This window comes from Mus caroli, unplaced genomic scaffold (genome assembly GCF_978045245.1).
Source record: "Mus caroli unplaced genomic scaffold, Mus_caroli_1 scaffold_10, whole genome shotgun sequence".
Taxonomy (NCBI): domain Eukaryota; kingdom Metazoa; phylum Chordata; class Mammalia; order Rodentia; family Muridae; genus Mus; species Mus caroli.
Window position 1 is genome coordinate 126,352,151 of NW_028227265.1, and position 22,410 is coordinate 126,374,560.

General features: G+C 42.2%; 1 protein-coding gene across 3 annotated transcripts in view; it reads left to right on the plus strand.

The window, feature by feature from the left end:
• Insr (insulin receptor) overlaps nt 1-22,086 on the plus strand; it is a 148,992-nt gene extending 126,906 nt beyond the window's left edge. For 2 of the 3 annotated variants that reach the window (XM_021170871.3, XM_021170873.3), the window contains 9 exons: nt 3,577-3,736; nt 5,652-5,754; nt 7,581-7,648; nt 9,713-9,957; nt 11,338-11,448; nt 11,631-11,790; nt 13,557-13,686; nt 14,312-14,446; nt 17,028-22,086. In XM_021170871.3, the coding sequence (XP_021026530.1) occupies nt 3,577-3,736; nt 5,652-5,754; nt 7,581-7,648; nt 9,713-9,957; nt 11,338-11,448; nt 11,631-11,790; nt 13,557-13,686; nt 14,312-14,446; nt 17,028-17,382 (1,467 nt within the window). In that variant the 3' untranslated portion in view covers nt 17,383-22,086. The remainder of the gene's footprint in view (nt 1-3,576; nt 3,737-5,651; nt 5,755-7,580; nt 7,649-9,712; nt 9,958-11,337; nt 11,449-11,630; nt 11,791-13,556; nt 13,687-14,311; nt 14,447-17,027) is intronic. The other variant, XM_021170872.3, reaches the window with a different exon arrangement.
• Nucleotides 22,087-22,410: the final 324 nt, after the last annotated feature.

Consider the following 22,410-nt stretch of genomic DNA (forward strand, 5'->3'; position numbering starts at 1 on the left):
TCCTCAATTTCTTTCTTTATTTTTTCCTTGACCAAGGTATCATTGAGAAGAGTGTTGTTCAGTTTCCTCGTGAATGTTGGCTTTCTATTATTTATTTTGTTATTGATGATCAGCCTTAGTCCATGGTGATCTGATAGGATGCATGGGACAATTTCAATATTTTTGTATCTGTTGAGGCCTGTTTTGTGACCAATTATGTGGTCAATTTTGGAGAAGGTACTATGAGGTGCTGAGAAGAAGGTATATCCTTTTGTTTTAGGATAGAATGTTCTGTAGATATCTGCCAGATCCATTTGATTCATAACTTCTGTTAGTTTCACTGTGTCCCTGTTTAGTTTCTGTTTCCATGATCTGTCTATTGGTGAAAGTGTTGTGTTGAAGTCTCCCACTATTATTGTGTGAGGTGCAATGTGTGCTTTGAGCTTTACTAAAGTTTCTTTAATGAATGTGGCTGCCTTTGTATTTGGAGCATAAATATTCAGAATTGATAGTTCCTCTTGGAGGATTTTACCTTTGATGAGTATGAAGTGTCCCTCCCTGTCTTTTTTGATGACTTTGGGTTGGAAGTCAATCTTATCAGATATTAGAATGGCTACTCCAGCTTGTTTCTTCATACCATTTGCTTGGAAAATTGTTTTCCAGCCTTTCATTCTGAGTTAGTTCTATCTTTTTCTCTGAGATGAGTTTCCTGTAAGCAGCAAAATGTTGGGTCTTGTTTGTGTAGCCAGTTTGTTAGTCTATGTCTTTTTATTGGGGAGTTGAGTCCATTGATATTAAGAGATATTAAGGAAAAGTAATTGTTGCTTCCTGTTATTTTTGTTGTTAAAGTGGGCATTCTGTTCTTGTGGCTGTCCTCTTTTGGGTTTGTTGAGGGATTACCTTCTTGTTGTTTCTAGGGCGTGGTTCCTGTCCTTGTATTGGGTTTTTTCTGTTATTATCCTTTGAAGGGCTGGATTCCTGGAGAGATAATGTGTGAATTTGGTTTTGTCGTGGAATACTTTGGTTTCTCCATCTATGTTAATTGAGAGTTTGGCTGGGTATAGTAGCCTGGGCTGGAATTTGTGTTCTTTTAGTGCCTGTATAACATCTGTCCAGGATCTTCTGGCTTTCATAGTCTCTGGTGAAAAATCTGGTGTAATTCTGATAGGCTTGCCTTTATATGTTACTTGACCTTTTTCTCTTACTGCTTTTAGTATTCTATCTTTATTTAGTGCATTTGTTGTTCTGATTATTATGTGTCGGTAGGTATTTCTTTTCTGGTCCAGTCTATTTGGAGTTCTGTAGGCTTCTTGTATGTTCATGGGCATCTCTTTCTTTAGATTTGGGAAGTTTTCTTCTATAATTTTGTTGAAGATGTTTGCTGGTCCTTTGAGTTGAAAATCTTCATTCTCATCCACTCCTATTATCCGTTGGTTTGGTCTTCTCATTGTGTCCCGGATTTCCTGGATGTTTTGAGTTACGATCTTTTTGCATTTTCCATTTTCTTTGATTGTTGTGCCGATGTTCTCTATGGAATCTTCTGCACCTGAGATTCTCTCTTCCATGTCTTGTATTCTGTTGCTGATGCTTGCATCTATTGTTCCAGATTTCTTTCCTAGGTTTTCTATCTCCAGCGTTGCCTCACTTTGGGTTTTCTTTATTGTGTCTACTTCCCTTTTTAGGTCTTGGATGGTTTTATTCAATTCCATCACCTGTTTGGTTTTGTTTTCCTGCAATTCTTTAAGGGATTTTTGTGCTTCCTCTTTAATGTCTTCTACTTGTTTAGCAGTGTTCTCCTGTATTTCTTTAAGTGAGTTATTAAAGTCCTTCTTGATGTCCTCTACCATCATCATGAGATATGCTTTTAAATCAAGGTCTAGCTTTTCAGGTGTGTTGGGGTGCCCTGGACTGGGTGAAGTGGGAGTGCTGGGTTCTGATGATGGTGAGTGGTCTTGGTTTTTGTTAGTAAGATTCTTACATTTACCTATCGGCATCTGGTAATCTCTGGAGTTAGTTGTTATAGTTGTCTCTGTTTAGAGATTGTTCTTCTGGTGATTCGGATTAACGTCTATCAGCTGACTTGGGAGGCAGGCTCTCTCATCTGAGTTTCTGTGGTTAGAGCACTCTCTGCTGGCAAGCACTCCTCTTACAGGGAAGGTGCACAGATATCTGGTGTTTGGACCTCCTCCTGGCTGAAGTAGAAGGCCCAAAACAGGACCTTTCCCAGATGCTGTGTTGCTTTGGCAGGTTACAGAAGCTGTCAGCTTCTGTGGTGCACACTCTCACCTGTGCAGAATAAGTTCCTAAGTTTGGCGGAGTCCCGGAACCAAGATGGAGCTCCCTGCTCCTGTGGCAGAGGGCTCCCGTGCAGGGCGGACCCCTGTCCTCCGGCTGGGAGGGTGCCGGATATCTGCGGCCCCCAAAGGGTGCTGCCTCAGCGGCTCTGTGGCTCCTGCCTGTCCCAGAAGCTGTCTGCCTCTGTGGTGTACACTCTCACCTGTGCAGACTAAGTTCCTAAGTTCTGCGGAGTCCCGGAACCAAGATGGCACTCCCTGCTCCTCGCTTCTGCACTTCTTGACTCCATCTTCCTATGCTGCTTGACACACATGTGCATCAATCTGGTTTATGTGGGGCTAAGATGGAACCCAGGGCATCATGCATACTAGGCAAGCTTTCTACCACCTGAACCACCAATCCATTATTGCTTTCCTGTTGTTTTTATGAAGCTAGTGGTTAGAGGGAAGATCTTTTGTGTTTGTTCATAGACATTAATTCTGTGGCTCCATTTAATTCTGATGAGCCTGTGTAGTCTAGGAAATGACTTAAACCACGGAAGTCCCTTCACTAACCTCTTGTTTTTGAGTGTGCTGGATTCCTTAACAAAATACCCTACTGTGGTGGGATGGGAAGGAGGAGAAGTTTTGGAGACAAATGGTTCTGTGTTCAAGGGCTAGCTCTGTGTTGTGTTACACAAACAAATGTCTCTTCCCCCTCAGATAGAGCACTGAGGACAGATTAAAGAAATGATCCCACTCAGGTTTAGTTTCGTGAGCCAGTGGATTTATTGGGGTTGCTTATAGAAGTATGGGTTACCATAGGGAAGCTCCATCATCAAGAAACCAACTCCAGCATGATAGCCCCTCAGAAGCTTCATCCCTCAAGCTCCTGATTGACTGGTTAGAGAGCCTCCTTCCCCAGCACACTCATTCCCAGATCTCTGTTTGCTTTTTGTTTTGAGACAAGGTATCAGTGGTGGGTGCTTAGCTAGAATATACATACAGTAAGGAGCTGGGGCATGGTCTCTGGGGCAAATCCCCAGGTGAGGGGTTGCAGACTTGGCTGAGTTGCATAGAACTGGCCTCTAAATCATAAGTTGGATACCATATTGAGCTACATGAGACCCTCTCAAGAAAACAAAAGCATAACCTCGACATGCCCACAAAATATAAATGGGAACAAACAAATTCTCAAAGCCTCTGACAGGTTAGACTGTTCTGCCCATTGCTTCCTCCACTTCAACTGAGCATGATGTCCCCACCTGAGAGGCATGTGCCCAGGTATACAAAACTCAACTAACCATCTTCTCGTTTCTTCCAGGAGCTGCACCTCTGTGTCTCCCGGAAGCATTTTGCCCTGGAGCGGGGCTGCAGGCTGCGAGGGCTCTCCCCAGGAAACTACAGTGTTCGAGTCCGGGCTACCTCTCTGGCAGGAAATGGCTCCTGGACAGAACCCACTTATTTTTATGTGACTGATTATTGTAAGTCTCCATAGCAACCTCAAGGGATTGGGTTAGTGCTTGGTGCTGTAGGAATGGTGGGACAGTTTAGAGAATGATCCTGATGAAAGAATCTATAGGTACGTTAACTTTGGATCAACCAGAAACTGCAAAATGACGAGTCCTAGGTTTCCCAATTTTTTCTACCAACAATTCACACCCTCATCACCCACATAAATATGCCCATACTCAATGTGGAATCTCAATTTTTGGAAGATGGAACTAGGCAGTTCCCTGGGGCTCCCTGGCCAGCCAGTCTAGCCAATTGGTGAAATCTGTGTTCACTGAAAGATGCTGCCTCAAAGATCGATAACCTGAAGAGCAAGGAGAGGGATATGAGAGGGTTTGAAGCTGGGTAAGGGAAATTGGAAATGATATAATTGTATTATAATCTTAAAAAGGAAAGGAAGGAAGAAAGGGAGGAAGGAAGAAGAAAGGGAGGAAAGAAAGAGAAAGAAAGAAAGAAAGAAAGAAAGAAAGAAAGAAAGAAAGAAAGAAAGAAAGAAAGAAAGAAGAAAAGAAAAGAAAAAAGAAAGGAAAGATCCACCACTCAGGAGGCAGAGATAGGCAGAGTTCTAGGCTAGCCTGGTCTACATAGTGAGTTCTGGGCTAGTAAGGGCTACATAGTGAGATCTTGCCTCAAAAACAAAACAAAACAAAACAAAACAAAACAAAACTGACCAAAAAGACAACATGGAACATAATAGAGAAAGATAAATGATGTAGATGTCTTGGCCTCCATAGACAAGTAGTATATATGTGTACATATACATACAAACCCATGCAGACACACACAGACACACACACACACACACACACACACACACACACACACACACACACACAGAGACATGCACAAACACCCACTAATAACAGAAAAGAATATATACTTTAAAATCATAAATCATTGGGATGGATATGATTAAGAAACATTGTACACATGTATGAAATTGATAAAGAATATATTAAAAATCCTAAAAGTATTTAAAATTATAATTTTCACATTTTTTTCAGAGAACCCTTTGTCCCAATTATAGCCTCCCTTCTGTTAAAGAACAAGGGAGGATGGGGACACACAGGGGCATGTAACCAGACCCCTGTCATTTCTTGGATCTCATTCAACCATTAGCATTTACAAATACATCCTGTGGGCTAGGGGCCAGCAGGTGCAAGGAAATAGTTTGTTGTCAATTCACAGAGAAACTCAAAGTAGAGTTTGTCAGGACAGAACAGGTGACAGATGTCATGATGAAGCAATAGCCAGCACTTGTCCTATGGGCTGGGAGACGGCTCAGTCAGTAGAGTGCTTACATTGACCAGGAAGCCCCAGGGATCAGCCTGTCTCTGCCTCACCAGTACTTTGAAGGCAAGTATTTGACAGCATGCCCAGGTTTTTCACATGGTTTCTATGTAGGTCTCCTCATGTTCACAATACAGGCATTCTATTGACTTAGCCATCTCTTACCACTTTTCCTTTCAACTTCTCCTGTTTTTAAACAAACAAACAAACAAACAAACAAATAAACATATAACAAATGAACATGAGTCCACTATGTGCCATTGAGTTTCCATTGTACACATCAGGTGTGGGCCGTCTACTGGAACCTGAGGAGCTTCTCACTGGCCACATCTCTGAAGACTCTTCCTCTCCTAGCAGGCACCAATCACCAATGGCTCCCACATGCTGTCAGTTTATGTCCTCAATGGCCCTGTCTTGCTTGGAAATATCCTAGGATTTTGCTTTATAGCCCAGGGTGGCCTTGAACTCATGGTCCTCTTGCCTTCATCCTCACTCCTACATCAGGTGGTGCAATAACAGCTTGCGTTTAATGGTGTAATTTTTTTTTACCATCAATTTATTTTGATGCTAAACATGTACCTTATTATTCTGTTGCAGTAGATGTCCCATCAAATATTGCCAAAATTATTATTGGGCCCCTCATCTTTGTCTTCCTCTTCAGTGTTGTGATTGGAAGTATTTATCTATTTCTGAGAAAGAGGTAAGCAAGGGGGTATGCTGGCAAATGGCTAACAACTGACTCTCTTGGGGGAAAAAACAATACTATAAATATTGAGTTAGAGTAAAGTTTCTTATAAGTTTTATCCATATAGGATATGCTACATTGCAATTAAGGTAATAAGTTTACTGTGTAATACTATAATATACTCTATTATAAATTTTCTTTGAGTCATTGATTCTCCCCTCATGCTTCCACTGATTTATTTTTACCCAGCTCTTAATATCTGCAGCCAACTTAGAGTTGCAACTGATGAGCAAGTATAATTCTAACATGTATTACTTTCCTGATGCTGTGATAGAATACCTAGACAACAAGCAACTTTGGTGAGGAAAAGTTGATTTCAGCTTACAGTGCAGTCCACTGTCAAAGGGAAGACCTGGCTACAGGAGAGTGAGCACCATCTTTCACAATTCATACAAACACAGCAATCGAGAAAAAAAAAATACAAAGTGGGCCTTGGGTGCAAAATCCTCAGAGCTGGTCCTCAGACATATGTGGTGGGCATTTGATGTTTCAACCACAGTGAAGCATAAACGTGGTTGTGTTTTGTTGTTTTACTGCTCTAACTAGCTTACACAATAATGGGTTTCATTATGATGCTTTCATACATATATATCACTATATTTTCTTATAGATATTCTTCCTTGCTTTTCCTCCCCTTCCTCCCACATTCTTTCTAGACATTTTCTTCCTTTCTATTTTCATATCCTATGTATATATGTATATATGGGACACACACACACACACACACACACACACACACACACACACACATATATATATGAAGCACACCATTTTGTCTTTGCCCCCATTATGCTCTTGTCCTATCATCTCCCTTCCTTTGAGCCTTTTCCCTTTCCCTCCTAGTCCCCAATCTATAGCTATTTATAGCTATCTTTCTTTGTCTTTCTGTGTCTAGATTATTTTGCTTAACATAGTAGCTTCCAGTTCTGTCTTTGCTCTGTTTGCATTTTGGTCATATAGCCAAGGTTGACCTTGAACTTGTGGTCATCCTGCCTCAGCTTCCCAAATACTAGGATTACAGGATTGTGCCACCCCACCAACAGGTATGCATTAGCATACCTGGCTTGATTGCTGTTGCTTTTCTTCCTTTCCTTAAAGAGTAAGACAAAAATTAAGTAAGACATACATATTTGAAAACTACAAGCAATGCCTCTGGCTAATCAGGTAAAATTTAAATAGTGGCAGAACAATTTTTTTCCTCTGTCATTTACTATACCATCATTGCAAAACTGACATTCTTTTACATTCAATCTGCTTTATTGTTCTAGTGTCCTTTCTGTAGCTAGGATAAAACATTTTCACCCAATGAACTTGGGGAAGAAAGGGGTTACTTTAGTTTACACTTACAAGTCTTAGTCAGGGTAGGGAATTAAGTAGGAACTTGAAGCAGAAACCAGGGAGGAAGGCTTGCTTGCTGTTTCCTGGTTCGTGCTCAGCTTGCTTTCTTATACAGCCCAAGACCACTTGCCAAAGAAAGATGCCACCTACCGTGGGCTGGGCCCTTCCATATTACTGTTTAACAAAATCACACTCTCATAGATATGTCCACAGACTAATCTGCTTGAGACAATTCTCCAGTTGAGGCTTCTCCTCTTACATGACTCTAGGTTGTATGGGGTTAACACTGAAAGCTAGACAGGACACTAATTGAAATTCTTTGGTCCCTCACTTCCTTTAATTTGGACAAAATGTCGAACAATCCATTCCTAATTTATAGCATTTGCCTATGTCCAGAATGCCATGGGATGTTCAAGATGTTGTTGTCTCTCTTCCTCCTTTAGGCAGCCGGATGGGCCAATGGGACCACTGTATGCATCTTCAAACCCTGAGTACCTCAGTGCCAGTGATGGTGAGCATCACCTCCTTCTTTGTGGGAATCCAGAACCCAGCCCTTGGTTTTCTTTGCCATCACTGTTAAGTTAGATCTGAGAACAGGCTAGCATCACAGGGAGGATGGAGAAGCCCCCTTGAGTGGTGAGCTTGCCCATGTAACCTTGCTGCAGAGACTCTGCTACTATGGGGTGTTAGGGCTGTTGTCTAGACCTGTTTGGGAAGGTTGATATTGCCTACTTGGGACCTTCAGGCTGGAATGTGAGACTAAAATCCTTTTGCCATAGCCATAGGAGTGTGTGAAAGATCAGGACCAGAAATCCACCACCAAACTTGTCATTCTTACTAAGAAGGAAGTACTTAGAAGCCATGACAGGATACTGAAAGAAGAGAATTAGAGACAATAATGTTGAGGAAATGACTCAGTAGACTCAGTAGGTAAAATGTTCGCTGCCCACACTTGAGGACTGGGTTTGACTTTACATAGTGCATATGTAAAAAGCTGGGTGGTGTGATGTTTACCTGTCCATTCCAGCACTGATGAAGCAGAGATGTAGGGCTCAATGGCAAGTTAGCCTGGCTTAATCTGTGAGCTCCAGGTTCAGTGAGGGTTCATGTCTCAGAAAAGGATCAAGGAAGACAGCTCATGTTAACCTCTGGCCTTCATGTGCATGAGAACTTATGTGTACCTGCCCATAAATGCACGCACAGACACAAATGTCCACACACATATACACACAGACAAATGAAGGGAAGATAGAATTGGGCAGTTAGGGGCTGGGTGAGTGCTAAGGAGACATTTGCTGCTGGTGGTAGTTGATTATCAACTGATGCTTATGGTAGGAACTTAGTATTGATATCCATACCACACCTAACTGCATGAAAGGGCAGTGAGTGTCCTCTAGAGAGAAGGCATACCTGATTTTCCAGAACATTGTTATATGACACTACAGGACACTAATTGAAAGTCTCTTCTTTAAAGTCCCTCTTGTAACATGATCACAGTTTGACTTTCAAGGCACAAATGTATTTGACCTGTAGGCTGTTGCCTTGAATAGATAACCTCATTTACTTGTATGTTGGTTGACAGCATGAGTGGTTCCAAGGAGTAGCCACAGCTACTGGTTAAGTCTCCCCTTATATGTGGTTTCTCTCCTGATGCCCTTCTTAGCATGCTCTGTGGGTTCCTAATAGTAAAGGTGGACTACAAAACATCTTCTTGTTGAGTTCTATGGACCAAAGTGAATCAGAAGGCCATGAAGGAGTCCAGAGGATAGGGGCAGAGAATCTACCACTTTCTAGGAAGTACTGCTAGGCATTGCAGACATTTTTTCCCCTAGTTTATTTTAACCTATACCGTTTCCTCCACCATTCTATTGATACTTGGTCAAACAACTCCAATGGGAAGTGTCTAGTTATTTTGGTAATTACTATGACAAAATACTTGACAAAGCAACTTAAGGGGAGAAGGCTGTATTGTGTCTCACAGTTGGATTGTACAGTCCCTCATGATGGACAAGTCTTGGCTGCTGACAAGTCACATTGCATTCATAGTTAGAAAGCAGAGAGTAGTGAATGCTGTTGCTCAGGACACTTTTTGCTCTTTATTTAGTCCAGAATTCCAGCCTATGGGATGCTGCTGTCTGCATTTAGGGTGGGTCTTTCTACTTCAATTAACTTAATCTAAAAACTTCCTTCATAAACATTCCCTAAGGCTTGTTTCCTAGGTGATTCTAGATTCTATGACATTCACAGTATTAACCTTCTCAGGAATAGGTATAATGAAGTAGCAGGGATCTAGAATCAGACATCCTTCTAGAATCTAGAAAGATGGGTTATACAGCATCATTTTAATGCTTCCTATGTAGAATCCTGACCCAGTTGTAGCTCATCCCCTAGCCTCTGCCATCTTTTTGATGGCAGACACTTGTCTTTTTCTGGGTTGTATATCCAATGCCCTAACAGAAGTCTTGAGTCACAAAATGAGTAAATTATGTATATAGATCAAGAAAAATGTGGTGGGAGGTGTCTGGGGGCCCTTAAGTGGTTGGCTGGCAATACCGTGTAGATAAATGAAAAGTAGTGTTTCCATCTTCTGTGTACGTGCCGGACGAGTGGGAGGTACCTCGAGAGAAGATCACCCTTCTTCGAGAGCTGGGGCAGGGATCCTTTGGTATGGTGTATGAAGGCAATGCCAAGGATATCATCAAGGGTGAGGCAGAGACCCGTGTTGCGGTGAAGACAGTCAATGAATCAGCCAGTCTTCGAGAACGGATTGAGTTCCTCAATGAGGCATCAGTCATGAAGGGTTTCACCTGCCATCATGTGGTGAGTCTATCTGGGATGGGCTAAAGACTTCCTTTCATGCTCCTCGTTTGTTTTGCTTCCATTGCCTAGAGCTGCCCAGGGTACTGGGTGTAGACTGGTGCACACTCCCCATTCTATTCAGCCTCCTATCCTGAAGAGGAGGGGAGGTGATAACTCCTTTCTCAATCTCATCTTTTGCCAACTTATCCAGAATCAAACTCTATAACTGTTCTGTTGCTTCCTAGAATCTTCCTTTGTATTTTAGACTTTCTCACTGATTTCCTTCTTCTTCTTGACTTCCCTGTAACCCTTAACTGCATGGAAGTCCACCTCTTTATACCCACCTTTATTCATCTTGAAGCCAAAAAAGAAAAAACCTCCTTCCCTGCCTTTCTGTTCCCAGAATGGGCTCTTTACTTTTTGTTGAGCCTTATGTTCTTTTATCCTTATCAGGCATATTTAGGGTCACCTTTTGTGTGATGTCTACTGCAGACAGGTGAAAAAAATTATTTACCTCTGGTATAATATTTAGACAAAAGAAAGGACTCCATTAGAACTCTATTGGTGAGCCAATGAGTTATTTCAATTCCTTGCAGGAGTATGGGTTCACTTACAGGGGTATGAACAATGCACATAGGTAGCTACATCACCAAAACCACTACCCTTGTCTGAGTGGTAACCCATGAAATCTGGAATCTCAGTGTTCTCTGCACAACTTATAGGCAGCTTGAAAGATCATACAATCTAAATTTTTTACTACTAATATAATCTTGGAAAGGGTTGTTGTTGTTGGTCTTGTGAATCTTATTAAGTTCAGAAACTTTCTTAGAATTATGAATTATTTACTCCTTACTAAAGTAAGTTCTCTTTACTTCCTCAGTCTAATGGAGATTTCTTCAAGGATGGAAAGCTTTAATTCAGAAGAAATTGCTAGGTATCAGCTCCTAAATGCCTTGCTCTTGCTGACACTGAAGCAGATTCTTGACCTCCCTCTTAGACATTCTACTGTAGGGAAGACAGTTCCCAAACTAGTAGTGGCATGTTACGAGAAAAATGCTTGAAGAAATTGAAAAAGAGAGAGGAAGAGGATTGTAATCTACCTGAGCAAAGTCTTAAAGGGATGGACCATGTGTCCATGGGAGGGAGGGACCAGACTAAGGAGAGCAGGAAGTGCGAAGGTCTGGAGGTGGGAACATGGTTTACATACCGAGGAACAGTAGGCAAGTGAGATTTGCATATATGAGTAGGTCTGTTTGCTCCCTCATTCTAGGGCTGCCTATGCTCCATCTAAGCAAAGGGTGGCTCGTGTGCTACAGGCACCAGAGAGAGCATTGTGGATTGAAATAAAACCTGGACCCTCTTCTAATCACCTCCATGCTTGTTCTCATGCTTGTTCTGCAGGTCCGCCTTCTTGGGGTGGTATCCAAAGGACAGCCAACACTGGTAGTGATGGAATTGATGGCTCATGGAGACCTGAAAAGTCACCTCCGTTCTCTGAGGCCAGATGCTGAGGTAAGCTGCCTCTAGGTAAGACTCATAACAGGGTACCTGATCTTAAGTATACCAACCTCACTAAATGCAAACCCATGTTTTAACTTCAGAAATACCCTGGGTACACCACTGACCCACATACCCTATAAGAGATGATTTAGATGGAATCAGAGTGCTAATTACAACCCCTGTTTTGACTTTAGAATAACCCAGGCCGCCCTCCCCCTACCTTGCAAGAAATGATTCAGATGACAGCAGAAATTGCTGATGGCATGGCATACTTGAACGCCAAGAAGTTTGTGCACCGGGACCTGGCAGCTCGAAACTGCATGGTTGCCCATGATTTTACTGTCAAAATTGGAGGTGTGTCTTAGAATCCTTTCGAGAGGAAGGGAGAGAGAGAGAGAGAGAGAGAGAGAGAGAGAGAGAGAGAGAGAGAGAGAGGAGATATTGTGTATGTGTGTGTATGTATGTATGTATGTATGTATGTATGTATGTATGTATGTATGTATATGTGTGAGTGTGTATTGTGTGAGCGTGTGCGTCATAGGGTGTGGGTGGCATGGCAGATTCTTGGGTCCTAAATTCAGTCTTATGCTGCCTGAAAAATACTTTTATCTACTCTGGGCATTTTTCCGGCCCAGAAAGCTAACATTTCTGTTCTAGTTTCCGTTTTGTCAAAAATAAGTAAGTAAGTAAGTAAATATAACAACTTGGGGAGGAAGGAATTTGTTTCATCTTGTAGTCTATCACTGAGGGAAGTCAGGCAAAGAACTTGAAATGGAAACCATGGAATAATGCTGCTTGCTGATTTGCTCTGACTCATGCTTAGCTAGCTTTTATATATATCCCACGAGTCTCTTCCAAGGGAATGGTGATGCCCACAGTGAGCTTTGCCCTTCTATATCAATTATCAAGACAACCCTCATAGGCATGCCCATAGGTCAATCTGATATAGGTAATTCTTCAGTGGAGGATTTTCTGTCTGGGGACTCTAGTCTGTGCTCAGATGACAGTTAAAACTTACTATAAAACTTAGTATAGGTTCTGACAAGACTAAAGGCTAAGTCAGAGAATGCAGAAGAAAGAGACAACAGAAGCAGATGCTAAGTGCCTAGAATGCTGGTGGATAGGATATGTGTGGATAGGATGGATATAGAGGAACCCAAGGACAGTGTGCTGTGAGGTTAAATTGAAAGCCAAGAAGCAGGTATGTAAGAGCTTTGTAAGCTATAGGATTTGCCTCTCCTCTACAAAATCAGTGAGAATCAGGAACAGGCAAGATCCCATAAAGATCTGAAAACATATTACCCCCCCCACACACACACACACATTAGTTATGGAAGCACGTAGGAAGATGAACCTATGTATGATTCTAGGAGATATATTTCTACGTAACAATGGGAGTCATATAGGAATATACCCAAAGACATCAACCTATATGAAGGGAGATGGGACATGATTCAGTATTTATTATCCTAAAGACTTTCTACATGAGCAACAAGAAAATCCCCACAAAACCCAGGTGTGGTGGTGCATGTATCTGGACACTTGGAGAAGTAGAGGCAGGAAGATCAAAAAGTCATTGTCATCCTCAGCTATGTAGCAAGTCCAAAGTTACCCTAAAATCTGTGAGAGCTCGTCTCAAGAAAGAAAGAAACAAAAGCGTTGAAAACTGGAAGGAACATGCTTCTATTCACATCACCGCCCTTGTGTAGTAGGATGTTGTCAGGTTGGAGGATGTACTGGGGAGATATGGAGGGGAGCCTAGACTACTCAAGGGCAATGAGAAGTGAGATGGATCAGAGAGAGATGTAGAGGCAGAAAGGCTTGCTTGCCCACTGTTTGGAAGTGTCAGCAAGAAGCAAGGTCAAAGGAAGACCCCAAGTTTAGTCGAGGGAGCAACATATTATTTGGATAAAGGAAAAGGATCTGTTTGGGACACTGGGGAAAGAGTAGGTGGAAGGATGACAGCCCTTATTCTCCATCCACACCCTCCATACACCTCAAGAATCCTTTCTCTCTGAGTTTGCCTGCCACCCACAGGATCTCTAGTGGTGCTTCAAGGGGTAGAGCACTCAAGATGGTAGGAGGATGACCTGAAAAACCTGTGCACTGTTTGTTGTCAGACTTTGGAATGACAAGGGACATCTACGAGACAGATTACTATCGGAAAGGGGGCAAGGGGCTGCTGCCTGTGAGGTGGATGTCACCTGAGTCCCTGAAGGATGGAGTCTTTACTGCTTCTTCTGATATGTGGTGAGTTATACATACATGGGTGGATATTAGTGCTGGGCTTGAACTCCTGAAGGTGTCCCACTAATGTGCTCATCAGGAGGTGATAGAGGAAAGCCCATCTTTCACATATAGAAATGAAGGTTTATCTGTCTGGGTTCTCTTAGATGGCTATCTTTATGTATTAATTGAGGATAGTCTTAGAAGAACTTACTCATGAATTATAATATAAATCATTGTGTGTGTGCATGTGTGCGTGTGTGAGATGCAGGGGTGACTGTGCTATGGCACAGATGTGGAGGACAAAGGACAACTTGTGGGAGTAAATTCTCTCCACCCACCTCGGTATGAAGCCTGAGGATCTAACTCAGACCATCAGGCTGGGCACCAAGTGCTGCCCACTGAGATATCTTCCTGGCTTGCACATCCAGGTCTTTACTCAGGTTTTTGGGCATTGAACTCAGGTCCTCATGCTTTGGTGGAAAGGACTTTGCCAACTGAGATATCACCTTGGTCCATCACTTGTTCTATTCATTGGTCAACAAAGTTCTAGTAAGCCAAAAGGGGTATTGAACAAATGTATCTGAGATAGAGACTATTGTATGTTTTGTTGGCTTCTTTGTTTATTGCTTTAAATTGTCATTGGCAGGTCCTTTGGGGTGGTCCTTTGGGAAATCACTAGCCTGGCTGAGCAACCTTATCAAGGCCTGTCTAATGAACAGGTGTTGAAGTTTGTCATGGATGGAGGCTATCTGGATCCCCCTGATAACTGTCCAGAGAGACTGTAAGTATAGAAAATATCTGGAGCGTATGAGGGTTTGCACATTATATATGTTTTGTGTCTGTATATTTTAGGTACATATGCATGGATTTGGTTTGCAGGCCTTATGCTCACATATGTTTATATAGCATGCCTTTACATCCAGGCTTGTATTCGCACATTGTATCTTGGATGCCCACTTTCATTTTCACATGTGCCTACATATATGCTTATGCTTACATATATGTATGCTGGTGCATGTGTCATGCAGTTGACACGCATACATTTGCATATCAAATCCATTTTAAAGATTTATTTTTATCTTAGGTATATGAGTGTTTCCCTACACGTATGTTCATAACATATATATACTTGGTGCCCAAGGACATTAGGAGAGGGTGTTAGGTCCTCTGGACCTGGAATTACAGGTGGTTGTGAACCAATACATGGGTACCAGGAACTAAACCTTAGTCCACTTCAAGAGAAGCAAATGCTCTTAACTACTGAGCCATCTCTTTAGCCCCTTAAATCTTTTTTTTTAAATGCACTTATGTGTACCTGTGTGTAGTATATACATGTGTGGAGGGCATCATCTTTAGAAGTACTTACTACTCATCTCCATTGAGACACGGCCCTTCATTGGTGTGGTTCTCACTGATTCAGCTAAGCTGGCTGGCCAGCCATATTTGCATTGGTGTTTTTCCTGCATGTATGTCTGTGTGAGGGTGTTGGATCCACTGGAACTGGACTTACAGACAGTTTTGAGCTGCTGTGCAGGTGCTAGGAATTGAACCTGAGTCCTCTGGAAGAGCAGCTAGCCACTGAGCCATCTCTCCAGCCCCAAATGTGTACTTTTTTTTTTTTTTTTAATGTAGGCTCTGAGGATCTAACTCAGGTTCTCGGGCTTGAGGGATGAACTCTTGTAGAATTTTCATTTGTCACAGTCAGTTGTCATTGAGGGCTTGTCTAGACAATGCTGGCTGGAGGGCGTGTCTATGGGGATGGTCTTGATTGTGTTAGTTGATGTCACCTGTAGGGGGCACCGTTTCCTGTGCAGAAGGTCCTGAACTCTCTATATAAAGTGGAGGAAGCAGGCTGAACAAGCTTGCCCATGTTGATTCTCTATCTGCTCTTGACTGAGTGTGCTGTGACTAGCTGCTTTGAGTTCCTACTGCCCTGACTTCCCCACTGTGATGGACTGCAGCCTGGAATCATGAGCTGAGATGAGCTCTTTCGCCCCTGTGTCTTTTATTAGGGTGTGTTATCATCATAGCAACTGGAACAGAAATTAAGCCCCGGGACAGAGATTCACAACCATTCCTTAAAGGTTCTGTTGTAAATAGTGACAACACAGTGGCCCTCTGTGGTCGAAGCTTGAATATAGCCATAGGCATTACACAGATGTATCGATGAGACCATATGTATTAGCTATCACTGCTAGGGAATACCTGAGAAATTCTACTTAAAGGAGGAGAGACTCAACTGTGGCTCATAATTTCAGAGGTCTCAGTCTATGCTCACTGGGCTTCACTGCTCCTGGCATTTTCTTTTGAATAAGCTGGAAACTCGCTCCCTGTGTTTAGCCCCTATGGCCGTACCCGCCAAGGTTCAAGGACGCCTCCCTGAAGGTACTTTAAACCTAGAATGACTGTTGGGTCCAGGTAAGCTTCTGCAAGAGAAACACACCAAATGCCAAGGCATCAGAGACAGCAGATGCATATTGTGATAAATGATATACAATGTCTGCCCAGTTTCTGTTCTTTTAAAACCTCTGTTGTCATAGTGGAACCTGACCAAAAGTAATTTAAGGGAGGAGGGATTTAGTTGGATCACTGATGGGCAAGTCAAAGTCGAAACTCAAGCACCAAGTCACATCACATCCTCTGTCAAGAGCTGAGAGAGAGAAGTGTATGGGACTTTGCTTCCTTGTTCTTAGCCTGCTCTTGACACTCTCATGAAGTTTAGGAGCCCCCTGCTCAGGGTGTGGTGTTATCCACAAAGAACTGGGTCTTCCCATATCAATGAACAATCAAGACAAATCCCCAGAGGTATGTTTACAGCCCAACCTAATCTAAACTTTTCCTCAGTTGGGGCTCTTTCCCAGTTGACAGCTTCTTGGGCTCCATTATGTTATTCCCCCTTACCTATCTCTTTCCTCTTCCCTTTCCATTCCTTCCTTTCCCTATTTTTCCTTTTTCTTTCTATTTCTGCTTCTTCTTTTCCTCTCCTCTGTCCTTCCTCTTCCTCCACTGAGAATTGTTCCTTGTTTGTACTTTTTATTTGGAGACACTGGTCTCACTAAGGCGCCCAGACTGGCTTGAAAGTCACTCTAACGGACAGACCTTAAATTTACAGTCCTCCTACCTCAGCCTCCAGAGTAGCTGGGATAACAGGCATGTAGTATCATGTCTGGCTGGTTTGCTTTTCAAAGCTGAATTTCAGTCCCCCTATAATTGTTGATCCAGCCTTGAATACCATCTGTGCATACAGCCACAGCCAAGGCAAGGCTGTATTCACTACTTGAATGTCATCTGTAGTGGGGCAGTCCAGGAGGGAGCAGCCTGACTGCACCGAAACTTATCTACCCTGGTTCCTGTCCCCACAGCACTGACCTGATGCGCATGTGCTGGCAGTTCAACCCCAAGATGAGGCCAACCTTCCTGGAAATCGTCAACCTGCTCAAGGATGACCTCGACCCCAGCTTTCCAGAAGTTTCCTTCTTCTACAGCGAGGAGAACAAGGCTCCTGAGAGTGAGGAGCTGGAGATGGAGTTTGAGGACATGGAGAATGTCCCCTTGGATCGTTCCTCTCACTGTCTGAGAGAAGAGGCTGGGGGCCGGGAGGGAGGGTCCTCACTGAGCATCAAACGGACCTATGATGAACACATCCCCTATACCCACATGAATGGGGGCAAGAAGAACGGGCGTGTCCTCACCCTGCCAAGGTCAAACCCTTCCTAACAGCACCTTCTCGGGGAAGGATTCTTTTCTTTCTTTCTTTCTTTTTTAAAACTCTTCTGTAGTTTGACTGCCTCCAGGAAACTCAGGATTATCAGGACTCTGCCCAGATGTGAAACTGAGCTTAGAGATAGTTCATACACATTTCTGTTTGTCTTTTGACCTGAAAACACACAAGTGTGATCGCCAACCCTGTAAGCCTGTGGAGGGCTAACTGTGAACCTAGAGGGGTTGGGCTTTCCATACTCCCTTCCCTGCCTCCACCATATCAAACCAAGATTTTGTTGTTGGTGTGGTGTTCTTTTCCCCATAGATTGGAAGAATGTACCTGCTTTTTTTACAGATATTTTTGTTTTCTTTTCTTTCTTTTTTTTTTCCGCTAGTGTCTGAGTTACAGTTAGTTGTCAAAGACAGACTATTTATGGAGCACAAGTCAGAAAGCAAAGAAGAAACAGACAGAAAACAGAACAAAACAAAACAAAAACCAAACCTGACCTACAGAGCCTGGCTCTAGAATTATATGCTCTGCAGGGTTGGTTGGGCTTTGAGAAGGTTTCATTAATCTAAGAGAAGGATTTTATTTTATTTTATTTTATTTTATTTTACTTTTTTTCCTCATTCACAAAATCAGTTCCTCAAATTGACCAATAGCTGCTGCATTCGTATTTTATTTTGGGAAAGGGTGTGTATTCCTAAGTGTGTGCTCATCTGCACACCTGTGTGCATTTGTGTGTATGTTGTGTCCAGGTTAGAGACCACAGGGTGGGGTGGGGTGGGGGTGGGGCGCTGTGTGTATGTAATATAGTCTCTGGACTGATGCTTGGTGAATTGGCTCTCGAAGCTCCTGCTGCTTGGAGTGGGTGACCTCATATTGTCCTCTTCCTTCTCATGAACTGAGAGTCTGTGCCCTCGAGAGATTCTTCTCAGTCACATCAGAAGTCTTGCTCAGGTGTCTTCTTCCCCTTCCCTTTGATGATGTTTTCCAAAAACAGAGGGAGGATTATTTGGTCTGGATTCTTTGAGGATCTTTGGAAGACCAAACAAAGCAAAGGGGACACACACACTCACACACACACACACACACACACACACACACACTAGAAGGAAGTAAGGCAACCATTTTGAGAATATATTTGTAACATATTTAAAGCTTATGGAATCTCTGGTATGAGCCTAATAAGTTATTATTTCTTTGGGAGCAGTGGTGGGCATATCTGCCTGTGTGGGGATATAGGATAATATGTGAGTGGCCTCTGGGTTTGGTCGTTGAAACACATTTTTTCTGGGAATTATACCACATTAGCTGCTAGCCCTTTAGGACTCGGGGAGTTCTTGTGGAGTCTGTGGGTAACTGGATATTTGACTGGCTCAGATAGTAACATTGACTGGATGTTTCTTGCTTGGATACACTGGTGGTTACCTGGAGCTGAGATGGCCTTCCAGAACACCTGTGTTCATCTGGTTTTTCTCTGCTTGTGTACCTCACTTCTTCAAGGCCTACACTTTGCTCAATCATTGTATAAACATACTAAACTCAGATCCTGAAGACCAATGACACAGATGGACTTTGAGAACACTAAGCAATATATAAGGAGGTATACCCTTCCGATCCCCGTTGGTCTCCTCCACCTTTGGAGTGTCTGGCTATTCTCCACACTAAACTCCCACAGCTGCTCTTGGTGTCCAGGGACCTCAGCTTGGGCCAGATGTAGTGCCTGAGTCTATTTCTCAGGTGCTTATGTTTGAGTCTCTAGAGACTAAAATCTGGAGGAGAAAACATCAGAGACTTTCTTCTTACCACCAAGAACTCGTGAAAGGATGTGAACTCACAACTTCTCTTTGCATAAAACCACAGCTGCTCAAGTAAAAGAAACAACTATGGTGAACTCAAAATCTTCCCAGAGGTTCTTTCCTGCGTGCATTTCCCACAAATATTTGATACCTTTCTTCTCCCTTAGGAGATATGAGATAAAGACACACTGGCCACCCTGATTGAGAACACAAGGAAACATAAATCCTGATTGTCAATTGCTGTGGAATTTATATTGTAAAAATTGCAGCATGTAAAAATGTTGCCAGGGAACTCAATGATTGGCATAAGCACCAAAAGTTACAGTTACTTTTACCCAAAACACTTTGTAAATAGAAGGTCTGTGCATCAATGGAAGACACTGTAGTTCTGGATATTTTTTGTTTATTTTTCCTTTTCACAGTAAATTTGTAGTGATGCTATACTAGCAGAAAATTTCACACCTTTCTACTTCAAAAGGTTTTCTTATAGTACCGGGTAAAGTATTTATTTTAATATATAAGATCACTCTTGAAAATCACTTTTGTAAAAAAATGTTATGAATGTAAATTTTTTTATCAAGGAAAAATAAAAACAGGTGAGTGTGGGTCATTTTTTTTCCTTCTTCTCAGTACAGTCTACCTCAGTGTCTTATTAGGATGTGGTTCAGTAACAGATGTTGAGGCTTCAGGATTCTGGCTGAATCCTTCTCTGAGTTGAGGAGCTGTGAACCAGTTGATTTTTAAATGCCAGGAACTAGGGAGAACTTTGAAGAAGAGAGTTGAGATTAAAAAGTTAGTCTTCCTGTGAACCCAGAGTCTTCTTGTTGGTGATATTCTCCAGTGTATATTCTCCTATGAAACCCCGTCTGTTGATTGCACACTCCTCACACACAAGCCACACTTCAGGTCATCATGATTTAGCTCTTTGGAGGCCCCTGATCTGAGGTCTTTGAAAAGTGGGTGTTCCTTTTACTGATGAGGCTGTGAGCCAGTACCTTCAGAAGTCACATGAAATCCCCTGGACATGAATGCAAAGGGAATCTGGGTTTTCTGACCGACCATGATTTCTCACCCTGTTTAGACCCATGAGGCTGTTTGTGAGCACCTCTTGCACAAATAGCTGATGCAAGGGTATTTGGAGAAATCCTGCTACGAAACCTATCAGTTTCCTGAACATATCTTAAACAATAAGATAGAAACCCTATGCTGGGGTTGGGTTGACTTCAAGATGACACTGTTTGGCCTTGTGCAATCTTGAGAACTCTGGAAATCAAGGCGGGGCCAGCATGGTTCCTAGTTTCAAGTTTTGACATACTATTTCACTTTAGAACACTGTCCTTGAAATTTTACTCTTTTCCATCTTTTCTGGAGAGGTGCACCAACTTGGGTGACCCTACCAAAAAGGACTCCACTAATTCCATTTTGATATCTACTGTTGCTGGGAAGGAAACAAGTAGCTACTGGGTCATGAGACTCATTTTGGTTTCAGATGATGTTAGCTTTGTGAAATTTAGAAAATCATGGCTACCCTGGGAGTTTGTAGTGATGGATGAGAGAGAGAGAGAGAAAAGAAAATAGAAACAAAAGCAAGTTACATTGATACTTCTTGTTGAGTTTTGGGAGATGTCTCATCATTTTAAAACTACTTTCATGATCATGGTGAAATGCAGTTATTTCTTCCAGGATAGCAGCAGACATGTTGTCTGGTTCAATGATGTCAAGCACACATCAGGAAATGTTCATGTACTTGGAGCCTTTCTAAATATTTCCCTGTCATTTGATGCAAGCTTGAAGGGAAGAGCCTTGATGGCTTTCTGGATTTAGGCTGAGCACAGTTTGGGAGAGTGTGGAGATTGGCAGGAAGAGCTGAACTGTATTCTGTGGAAGCTGGGTGTGGTGCCACCGACACAAGTAAGAACTATCCTTACTATCTTATCAGGACAGACATTCTACCATACAGAGTGATTATTGGGTTAAGGACTGTAATTTTATTTGAAACCCACCATAACACTGGCCAGTGGGCAGTATCACTGTGAGAGTCTGGTTCATACTGGTGAACTTGGTAAATGAATGACGGTTATTCTAGTAATGGTTGTATTTTATGATAGATGGATGTATTCCAGATTCTAACTAATGAATTCTTGACAACATAGGCTCTTCAAAAATTATGGTTTTGTCGGACATGCGAAAAGAATAGTGCTGATTTTGTATAAATGGTGCACATAGCATATAGTCATTTTTAGAAAAACCTTCCAGTATGTTCCTCAGAATAAGAACTTATACAAAAGATGAAGTTGGGCAATAGAAATAACAGAATATCACTTGTTTAAACGACACAAAATAATGTGATGGTCTTTTAAGAGGTCATGACTGAAGGCATATGCATCCTCAGATAGTACTCAAGAAATGGAGATCAATGTGTATTTGAGCTAATTTGATACCAATCAGTATACAAAAATCAGTCTCTGGTCAAATTTTTATCTGTATGTGGGCCATTTAAAAAACAAACAAAATGAAACAAAACCATGTTAAAAATCAGATCATGGTTCTGGAACCCTTGTTATCATTTGAGAAGAAAGGAAGGACCCTCAGATGTGTGTGTGTCCGTTCACATGTGCAGGAATGGCTTGTTTGGTCTTTATCCTTTGTATCAAAGTTGCTGCTTCTTTCCCCTATATGTGCCTGGGTGGCTATATCCCATGTGTCAACAGTGTGGGATCAAATGTGCCATAGCACTGCAGAAAATGCAGAAACACAAAACCCATCCAAAGCACAGTGACATTTTCCTACAAGAGCCAAGTAGCATCATGTCCAGAATATGCCTTTTTGTGTGTGTGGGGAGGAGAGGGACTGAAATTGTTCTGCATGTATAATACAGGCTAATTACTTGTTTATATTAAAATTTGGAATAAATTATCTTGAGACTTTTTTTGTGTAGTATACAGGTTGGTCTGGGTGGGGATGTGCCTCTGAGATTTGCTATATTAAGGGAGAGTCTATATATATATTTGTGTGTGTGTTCGTGTATGCAGATATGCATGTGTGCGTATTCATGTGTGCAAGTGCTCATGTGTATATGTATGTATGTAAGGGTAGAATCCAGACAACAACTTCAGATATTGTCTCTTAGGAGCTGGTCACCAATATTTTTGAGACAGGGTCTCTCATAGATGTCCAGCCAGTGAACTCCAGTTATCTGCCTATCTCTTCCTCTGCCTCTCTAGTGCTGGGGTTATAAGT